At 34.3% G+C, this 11,096-nt stretch overlaps 1 protein-coding gene across 1 annotated transcript; it reads left to right on the top strand.

Annotated features, from left to right (window-relative positions):
• The first annotated feature begins 1,596 nt into the window (after positions 1-1,596).
• On the top strand, positions 1,597-10,632 carry LOC112026628 (glucosamine inositolphosphorylceramide transferase 1). The gene is made up of 4 exons (XM_065764443.1): positions 1,597-2,317; positions 3,782-3,904; positions 7,965-8,132; positions 8,563-10,632. The coding sequence occupies exons 1-4, from the start codon at positions 1,913-1,915 to the stop codon at positions 10,249-10,251; spliced, it is 2,385 nt and encodes a 794-aa protein (XP_065620515.1). The 5' UTR covers positions 1,597-1,912; the 3' UTR covers positions 10,252-10,632.
• The last annotated feature ends 464 nt before the right edge of the window (positions 10,633-11,096 follow it).

Raw genomic sequence — 11,096 nt, 5'->3', positions numbered from 1 at the left:
TATTTAGATTTTTTGTTTTTGGTTTAAAAATACCCCTACACTTCTATGTGTATGTAATGACAAAATTAAAGGACAATCTGGTAAAAATACAACTCTAATTTCCACTAACATATTGTCTAAAAAATAGGTTTACTCTCCTATTAATTTTTAAATTACTTTATTCACTTATAAATTAAATTCTCAAAATAAAAATAAAATATAAAAAATAAAGATAATTTTTGTTTTTGCAATAAAATAAGACCATTAAGTCCAATGTTTACTAACAAAAAAAAAAAAAAAACCTCATTGCGAGTGCAAAACGCGTGTGAGTAACTGGTATCAAATAAATAAAGAGATTTTCCTATATAAAGTTAGAATATATGTTTTTTTTGTTTTAATTATAAGAACAAACAATCCTATGTGAGGGGAATAGTAAAAATTTGTGATTGTACTGTTTGAAAAAAAAAAAAAAAAAAAAAAAAAAAAACACCATCAAACTTGGGGAACTCGCCGGAAACGTCACTTCTTACGCTTCAATTGGTCGTCCCATAAGTCAAGGCCCACGTTTCCACATCAAACCTGGCTGCCAATAATCGCGAGTACTCCCCAATTCCCCATTGCTGCGAAATTTCGGATTTCCCAAATACCCCTATTTTATTTACATCTCCACTTTCCCAACACATCACTTTCCCAATTTTTTTTCCTAGTAGTCCTCGTCACGACATTTAAAGCCTAAAACTTACTTTTTATTTTTTTATAGAAACCAAAACTTACTTAACTATTTTTTATTTCCTTTTCCCTCCACTTGCTAATTATTAATACACAATTTAAACGTAGAATTTGTTACAATACATTTAAAGGATGTGCTGTCAATGCAGAGTATTTAACTTTCATCCACTATACTATCGGTTCACGAGAAATCTAGGATGTTATACGAGGGGAGTAAAATAGTTTATCTCTCTTTTTATTTCTACCAACCAAAATAAGATTTTTGTGGTTTTAGAAATTGTTTTAGTTCGTTTTATAGTTCAAATTTTATATTTAGTAATGTTAGATACACTATAATTTTGCTACAAAAATAATTTATTAGTAGTTGAAATTCACTAATTACATTATTTTTGCATCAGTTTGTAAACTTCATATACAGTAAAACTTACAATATTTTTAACATTTTTCATTTATTTTCCAGATCTAATGTGTACATACTTCCATATAATTTACTCTCTATTTTAAAAACAGTATTTTTGTCCATTTAATAATTCATAAATTATTTTCTGAATTTATTATACACCTTAAAATTTGAAAAATTTAACTGATACTTTAAAGATATTGGTTTAAGAACTGTTTTAAAAACGAATAAAGAGCGACTAACGTTTTTCACAACTTTTTATATTTTTGATAAAAATAATATTAAAATAGTTAAAAAGAAAAAAGAAAAAAAAGAAAAGCCCTAATGGTAATGGCTACCGTTATCAGTCTCTTGTAACCAAAAAAAAAAAAAAAACAAAAAAGAGAGTAAAAAAAATAAAAATAAACCGAGTGCTTAACTGCTACTGGTACTAACAGTTAACACCTAAGCCATAGTTGCCCTATATATTCACACAATTACACACACCCACACACCTAAACCCATAGTTCTCTGCAAAACTCGAAGTCGTTTCCGTCACCTTTTTTTCTCTCTGAGAGAAAAAAAAGAAGAAAAAGAAAAAGCAAACCCAAAAAAAAAAAAAAAAAAGCAAAAGCAATAAAGCATAGACATTTTTTTTATAGGCTCGGAGATTCCAAAGAGACTCCTGTCTCTGTGTGTTTGTGTTTGTGTCTGTGTGTGTGAGAGAGAAAATGCAGGGGACAGTGGGGCCACGTGGTGCCACATAAGGACCCTGAGTGATAGATCCCTTTTTGATTATTATTGTAGCTATATACTAGCGGCGAGATGGGTGGGTTGAGTCCGACGATAGTTGCGGCGGTGGGCGGCGGAGGAGGCGGAAATAGTGGTGGTGGTGGTGGTGGTGGTGTTGGTGGTGCGAATGGTGCGAGCAGTAGCAACAGCTGCTGTGACATGAGCTTGAGGTGTTGGTGTAGGTGGCGTTGTAGAGACCACCAACACCAGCACCTTCGTTTGTTGTTCTCCTCTGCCTTTGTTTTCTTCTTTGGTTGTTTTGTGCTGTACGGATCGGTGGCTACTCTCTACGCTTGGCTTGCTTTCACGCCCGGGGTCCATGGCTTGGCTCAGTCTGAGTCTAGTTCGTCTCTTGGCTGCCTTCAAGACAATGAGGGTTCTTGGTCGGTTGGTGTTTTCTATGGTGACTCTCCCTTCTCTCTCAAACCCATCGAAAAGGTACCTTTCCTTGCCTATATTTTTCTCTCTTTTAAAAAAAAAGAAAAAGAAAAAGAAAAAAAAAAGGAGCTTTCTTTGGTGGATTTTGAGAAATGGGTTTTTGTTGTTTTTGAGAATTATGTTTGAGTAGTGATTTTATTTTGTTTGATGGGTTTTTTTTGGGGTTTTTGTGTGTTTCATGGCCTTGCCTCTCTGTATTTTTCTTTTTGATTTTTTTTAAAAAAAGATGATTTATTTGCTGGATTTTCTTATTTTAGAAATGGGTTTTTATTTTTTTTTAAATTTTTTGATGTTAATTTGTTTGATGGGTTTTGGGTTTCATTGCCTATCTTTTTGACTTTTTCAAAATTTTATTTAAAATTCTTTTTTGGGTGGATTTTCTTGTTTTTGAGAAATGGGTTAAAAAATTGTGTTTGATTGTAGAGTTTGCTTCGTTTGGTGGGTTTTGGTGTTTCACTTGCCTCTCTCTTTTGCTTTTCTTCATTTAGAAAAAAAAAAAAAATCAATTTTTGGTTGTTTTTCTTGTTTTTGAAAGATGGGCTTTAGTTCTTTTTCAAAATTCTGTTTGGTTATTGAGGTTATTTCGTTTGGTGGGTTTAGGGATTTTTGTGATGTGGGTGAGACTATTATGAGAGTGTTGGATTTCAGAATTTGTGTTAAAAAGTGGGGTCTGAAATTGGGTGCAGGCGAATGTGTGGAAGGATGAGGTTGCAGCATGGCCAGTGGCGAACCCTGTGGTGACTTGTGCTTCTGTTTCTGATGCTGGTTATCCTAGCAATTTTGTTGCTGATCCTTTTCTTCTCTTTTTAAAAAAAAAAAAAAAGAAAAAGAAAAAAAAAAGGAGCTTTCTTTGGTGGATTTTGAGAAATGGGTTTTTGTTGTTTTTGAGAATTATGTTTGATTAGTGATTTTATTTTGTTTGGTGGGTTTTTTTGGGGTTTTTGTGTGTTTCATGGCCTTGCCTCTCTGTATTTTTCTTTTTGATTTTTTTTTTATAAAAAAAAGATGATTTATTTGCTGGATTTTCTTATTTTAGAAATGGGTTTTTATTTTTTTTTAAATTCTTGATGTTATTTTGTTTGATGGGTTTTGGGTTTCATTGCCTATCTTTTTGACTTTTTCAAAATTTTATCTAAAATTCTTTTTTGGGTGGATTTTCTTGTTTTTGAGAAATGGGTTAAAAAATTGTGTTTGATTATAGAGTTTGCTTCGTTTGGTGGGTTTTGATGCTTCATTGCCTCTCTCTTTTGCTTTTCTTCATTTAAAAAAAACAAAAAAAATCAAATTTTGGTGGTTTTTCTTGTTGTTGAAAGATGGGCTTTAGTTCTTTTTCAAATTTCTGTTTGGTTATTGAGGTTATTTCGTTTGGTGGGTTTTGGGATTTTTGTGATGTGGGTGAGACTATTATGAGAGTGTTGGATTTCAGAATTTGTGTTAAAGAGTGGGGTCTGAAATTGGGTGCAGGCGAATGTGTGGAAGGATGAGGTTGCAGCATGGCCAGTGGCGAACCCTGTGGTGACTTGTGCTTCTGTTTCTGATGCTGGTTATCCTAGCAATTTTGTTGCTGATCCTTTTCTTTATGAACAGGTACAATTTCTTCCTGTTCTGTGATTTTGAAATTTTATATTATTTTTTCCATTTTGAATCACCATGTTGTTGGTGTTCTTTTATTTGAGGTGGCATTGTTTATTTCCTGTGTGTTTTTTTTTGTAAATGAATTGGTTGTTGTATAATATAACACGCAAAGTTGATGAATGTTTGTTTAGTATTTAAGGGCTAGTGAAGGGTACAGAAACAAATTCTAGAATTTTAAGTTGTTGAATTCTTGTGTGCGTTCTTAACAGAATATGTCACGGTTCTTTCTCTCTTACGTTGATGTGATTTTTTGAAGTTTTACTATTTGAATTCAAGTAGTAAAGAAGTTTGTCCAACCATATGGCCGGCCTTATCGAGGATTCATAATTGATCCCAAAATTTTGAGAATATGGTTTTGTTTGTTGTTGTTCTATTTTAATTCATATTAGCTTGTGATATGTGGTCCCTGTTAATAGGTAATTTGCTTTTCTTAATTGACGAGAGGAATTTATTATTAGGTTATTCTGTCAGATGTTTTTGTTCTTATCTTACAATTTGAAAGTTTGGTGAAGTTCACGGGGCTTTGTTATGAAAAGCAGGGTAACAGTTGCTCTTCGTGGTGAAAGATTTTCAGTATTTGTGTAGTGGTTCACATGATATCTGCGTTTTTGTTTTCTCTTAAAATTTTTGAAGCCAAAAGGTTGCGGCTCGGTTGGTAGATTCTGAGACTTTCTTCAACTGAAGGTTGACTAGGACTTAGTTTTGTAAAATTTTTGGAGTTGTGATGTTTTGTTTTTTTGATAAGGGATTTGTGATGTTTTGTTATTCTTGGGTCCACCGAAACAAGATAAAATGATGAGAAAATAATTCAAAAAAATTTCCAGAGGGAGAAAGGGAATAACATGATGTGTGATTTACCCAGCTGAGGCCTCTTTAATTTGAAATCAATAATTGTGAGTATAAGAGTCTTCTTGTAAATATTTCTTTTTTTCATAGAAAAAAAATTACAGTGCCTCTCTTTTGTATGAACTTTTCTAGTGTTGTGTATATTTAAGTTTTTATCTATTTTTCTGAGGAGAAAAAATTGATGGATTTGTTGTTATTTTCTGCTATTCTTATGCTTATCATTCTTGTTTGGTTATTTTGTCTATATTTGGTGGATTTTGCATTAAAATCACTAAGCATCTTCAAATGGTTTGAAATAGATGGATGTTGTGTTGCCAATTTCCATATAAAATGGATGACTCAACTGAAACTTTTCCTGATTATGGAAAATGAAATGTTCAACTTGTCACAGAAGGAATAAAACATATGCAGAAATGGGTAGTGGGCAATGGAAAGGGGTATTGGTAGCATGTGCAAAAAAGCAGTTCGTTGAGGAATATTGTTCGTAAATGTTTAAAAGAGATATTTTGATTCACTCAAGATGGTTAAATAAATCACTGTTATGTTCCTCTGAATGTGTCTTATATACTAGGGGGGGAAAACATACTCTACCAAAGATGGTATGTAGGTCATGCCAACATCATGTAGCCAATTTAAATTCCATAATAGAGGCACCATAATAACATGTGTAATTTATTAGATTAAGAACCTAAAATTAACCTTCTGGAAGAAGAGTGAACTGTATGACCCAAATTAGAGTATTGGTGAAGAAAATTCATATCTCTAAGTCATACTTTATGAGGCATTCTCGGACAATCTAGATGGTTCATACAGATAATGTTGAAGCCAAATAAATTCTTTGGCCTGAAACTACCTACCTGAAACTACCTTTACAGTTCATGAGGTGTTTTTTTTTGACTCTGCATTCAAAATTAAGCAATCCGATAATAAAAGTCTGTTCATTTATTTTGGGAGTCCATCTAAGTAATTTTGTGGTCCATGCTGCTGACATAAAGCATGACCAAAACGTTTCTTTTACTTTTCGTTTTTTTATTTTTTTCAAAAAAATCAACCTTTCTTTCTTTCCTGCTTAATATTGACCAAGTTAAATAATTATTTTGATTTAGGATTCTCTTGTATGGTCAAAAATCAAATACATGGAGAACACAATGTTGTCCCTTTCCCTCTGGCAGGCTGCCATGCAAGACAGTTGTGCTTGGAATGGGTTCTTTACAAATAATTAGGCTTTAGATAACAAAATTAAGTTAAGTTCTAGTATGGTTGTACTTTGGAGAACCTTTATTCTTTTGAAAGAATAGCCAAATATATATGTATGGTTGTGCTTTGGAGAACATTACTTAGAGTTACATCAGGTGTAACTCTAAGTAATGTTACATCACCCAGTAACTTGTTATAGAATTCATATTTTGAAAATCCCATCATTGAATTACATGTTCTATATGTTCTTAACATTTATGCCAATTGTTATGTCAATTGGATGTTATTTATCATTCGATCCATAAACTCATTTTTATGCATTATTTTAAACTACAAAAACTTGAATTTAAATAATTGATTGATGACATGGGTATTAATCTTTGATCACCTTGAAATTTTGCAAGCATGGAGAATATATGAAGATAATGTAATCTAACAGTGCCCAAACATGGAGAATATATATATATATATTTTTTTTTTAATTTAGCAAAATCTTCCCCCCCAACCCCCCGCTTCTGTTTTCTGTAAGTAGCTATGGAGAGGGGTTCGAGGGATACTGCGGTGGTTCCAGCACCTCTTGTGGTGCTTGGGCACTGGGGTTTGAACCCCAACAGCCCCTTTCCCCTAATTAACTATCCAAAAGGAAAAAGCCAAAAGCTCTCTTGAGTAAATGGCTTTTGATGGAGAGTGGATAAAAGGACAACTGATTACTTTTTTTTGGACACTACATCCTTTTGAAAGACTCAATAAAATAGAATTTCGATATTTAATGGGATCTTTTTGCTTGTCTTAATAACAGATTGAGGGCGGATGAAAGGACAATTGATTTTTTATTTTTTATTTTTTATTTTTTTATGTACAACTTGCTTTTTTTTTTTTTTTTTTTTTAATAGTAAAAGTGCAGCTCACTTAAAGAATTTTTATTTTTTATTTTTTATTTTTTTATGTACAACTTGCTTTTTTTTTTTTTTTTTTTTTAATAGTAAAAGTGCAGCTCACTTAAAGAATTGACAATGAATAAATTCTTTTCTTACATGTTAGAAACTTGCAATTTTAAATACTCCAAAAACTTTCTAGTAGCTTTTAAAAGATGAATCTGAACTTTAAATAAGTGGCAACCCTGAGTTTTTGTATATTTCATGAGTCATACACTGAATGAAGAAACTACTAAACAGTTTTGGAAATTGAAATGGTGTAATTGTTACATTAAAATAATAATACCCAAAGGTATAAACTTATTTGTCATTAAGCTATTTCTCTTTCTTATTCTTATGAATATTCTAATTGGCGTTCATAATTTTTTAAATAGATTGTTAGTTTTATAAGGTTATATTGATACCAGCTCTAAGTTTAGATCATACTTTGTTCCCTTTAGACTTAGGGGGAGAAAGAAAGCCCAAGTAAGTTGGGATTAGTGTTTGAAAATAAAATGCTTGTTTTGTTATACATACATGTATAAGAAAAATATGCATTTTTTGGGGGCTGTGTATGGACTTATTTGATATAACATTTTTTGTTTTAGATGTTCAAATAGTGATTTCCCCCCCTCTTACTTAAGAACATCATTGTTGTTAGGCTTTTTTGGCCATAATAGTTGCTTGGAATATTTGCAGTTATCAGGCCTTTATCACCATAATAAAAATGTATTTGATACTTATCCAAAAAAAATGTATTTGAAAAACCATTATGTGATGTCTCTCTTGTGTCACACTAAACTCGAATAGAGCAGATGCATTAATTTTTTGTGAAGAAGTTACAAGAGTGTTCTCCCAGTTGATTCGGAGACTGCTACTAGAGTTATCATACTTCTCTTTTCTCTTTCTCTGCAAATCTTTATGCTTGTATATATTTTAATGCATGTTGATTTTGAATATTTTGCTCGAGTTATTCTAGGATGTGAATTTCTTTGTTGTTTTTAGTGAAATTAACTTAAAATGTCATGTTCAATTATTCTGGCATCATGTTTCAGGGAGATGCGCTCTACCTCTTCTATGAAACTAAGAATCCAATGACTATGCAAGGAGACATTGGAGTCTCAAAAAGTACTGATAAGGGAGCAACATGGCAACAATTGGGCATTGCCTTGAATGAGGACTGGCATCTGTCTTATCCATATGTCTTCAATTACCTTGGCCAAGTAAGATTTCACTGTCTTCTATGCACACTCATATATACACATCAAATAATTACTTAAACAACCTTATAACATTGTTGTGCACCACCTGCGGGCTAAAATATGGACTAATTAAATAAGCTTCACATTAACTTTTCAAATTCCTTTAAAATCTGATTATCCAAAAACACTAGATGGGTGCTTTGGAAGTCCTTTAGATAGTTTAAAAGTCACATGCTCAAGGTCCAGTAATTATCATTTGGGGCCAGAAAATTCTTCAGAATTGGCTATCAAATGTTAGGCATCAATGCCTCACATGTGAAGTCTAATGCTTACAGTTACAGCCTCTTGTATGGGGGTTATAAATGCAGATCTAATAGTTCCCTGACCCAAAGATTTCGGTTAAGGATTTTTACATTGATTTCATTGCTTCATTCTTTATTTTTTCCCACAGATTTATATGATGCCTGAGAGCAGTAAAAGAGGGGAACTTCGTCTTTACCGCGCACTCAATTTTCCTTTGCAATGGACACTGGAGAAGGTCATCCTGAAGAAGCCCCTTGTTGATGCCTTAATCATTAATTTTGATGGGAAGTATTGGCTTTTTGGTTCAGATCACAGTGGTTTTGGTGCCAGCAAGAATGGACAGCTGGAGATCTGGTATGGCAGCTCTCCTCTTGGTCCTTGGAAACCACACAAGAAGAACCCTATCTATAATGTTGACAAGAGCTTGGGGGCTCGAAATGGAGGGAGACCATTTTTCTACGATGGAAACCTTTATCGAATTGGTCAAGACTGTGGTGAAACATATGGGAGAGCAGTGCGCATCTTCAAGGTAGAAGTTCTTACAGAAAATGAATATAAAGAAGTTGAAGTGCCCTTGCCCTTAGACTTAATAGAGCCTAATAAAGGCCGCAATTCTTGGAATGGTGGTCGCTATCATCATCTTGATGTGCAGCAGCTAAGTTCTGGGGAGTGGATTGCAGTTATGGATGGGGACCGCGTACCTTCAGGAGATCCGGTCCAGCGATTTATTCTTGGTTGTGCTTCAGTTGCAGTTGTTGCTGTACTTGTTCTACTGCTTGGTGTGCTACTTGGTGCTGTGAAGTGCATTATCCCCCTGAACTGGTGCATTCACAACTCGGGAAAGAGAAGCGATGCTTTCTTGGCTTGGGAAAGATCAAATCAGTTTTCTTTGAAAGTGAGACGGTTTTGCAGTCGCTTAAATAGAGTACCTTCATTTCTCCGAGGATGGATAAAACCTAATACCTATACTGGAAAACTGGTTATCGTAATAATATTTGTAGTTGGAGTTGCACTAATGTGCACAGGGGTTAAATATATTTTTGGGGGCAACGGTGCTGAAGAAGCTTACTTGTGGAAAGGTCACTACTCGCAGTTCACGTTATTAACAATGACATATGACGCCAGACTTTGGAATCTGAAGATGTATGTGAAGCATTACTCAAGGTGTTCTTCAGTGCGAGAAATTGTTGTGGTGTGGAACAAGGGGATACCTCCCGAATTGAGTGATCTAGACTCAGCAGTGCCAGTTAGGATCAGAGTAGAGAAAGAAAACTCGTTGAATAATCGGTTCAAAATAGATCCCAAGATAAAAACCCGTGCTGTTCTTGAGCTTGACGATGACATTATGATGACTTGTGATGATATTGAGCGGGGTTTTAGGGTATGGCGTCAGCACCCAGATCGTATTGTTGGGTTCTACCCCCGGCTTATTGATGGAAGCCCATTGAAGTATAGGGGTGAGAAATATGCCCGAAGACAAAAAGGGTATAACATGATTCTTACTGGGGCAGCTTTCATTGATAGTCAAGTAGCTTTCAGGAGATACTGGAGTGAGGAAGCGGAGCAAGCCAGGGAACTGGTGGATAGGTATTTCAACTGTGAGGATGTGCTACTAAATTACTTGTATGCCAATGCAAGCTCATCTAAGACTGTAGAATATGTAAGACCAGCATGGGCAATAGATACATCAAAGTTGTCTGGTGCAGCAATCAGCCGGAACACAAAAGTGCATTACCGGGTAAGAAGCAACTGTCTTTTGAAATTTTCGGAGATGTATGGTAGTTTGGCTGGCCATAAGTGGGAATTTGATGGGAGGAAGGACGGTTGGGATTTATAGCGACGAGAATTTTAACAGCAACTCACTGACTTCCATTTTGTTCTTCCTTTATTCTCATTTGGTATCATTTTTGTTGTTCCTGTCCATACTTCCCCCTGTTGTGAATTAGTTTGGGGAACTTTAGGTATCGATAACTTATGTCTGCAAAATGTATATTGGTTTTGCTTTGGCTTTTTAAATTTAGCCGTCTTAGTTTTTAGTTTTGAGAAAATGGTCAAATATGAGTTCATTGGAAAATATGTTTATCTTCAATCTTTCCATTGGGATATAGGAATCATGGCAAGTTTTGTAATAGTGTAATATTCATGTCTGACAAGATAAGATTGTTGTAGGATTGGTTTGCAAGTACATGAAATGAAAGATTTTAATTAGGGGTGTTAATGACTCGAGTTGGTTCGGGTTTTTATCAATCAATCCTCCACTTGAACCGACTCCGTGAGTTGGGAACTTTCTCGCTGGACAGTGACAGATTGATCGGTTGATATTGTTCTAAACTCACTTTGATTTCGTAGTCGGAGATCAGGTTGCCTTGCTCAATGAGTTGGTGGTGATGGATCTGTTAGTGGGGGAGAGAGAGAGGTAATAAGGGTCAGGGTTTGGTAGGTGAAAATAAAATTTTTACATCCAATTGAAAACACTCTTTCTTTATTTTCTTTTTTTTGAACGATTTAAGTATGTGCTTATTGAATGGCAGTTGAAATTATCTGGATGGGTTGAGTTGGTCCAATCTTCTTGAGTTGGTTTTTTGTGGATTGATGGGATCGTAAAGGTTTTAATATCTTTTGAAGTTTGGATTGGGTTAACAAAATTTTAAAACCGAGTAACTCGACCCTACACACATTATT

The sequence above is a fragment of the Quercus suber genome, unplaced genomic scaffold (genome assembly GCF_002906115.3).
Source record: "Quercus suber isolate HL8 unplaced genomic scaffold, Cork oak 2.0 scaffold_561, whole genome shotgun sequence".
NCBI lineage: Eukaryota > Viridiplantae > Streptophyta > Magnoliopsida > Fagales > Fagaceae > Quercus > Quercus suber.
This window is presented reverse-complemented; position numbering and strand designations above follow the sequence as displayed.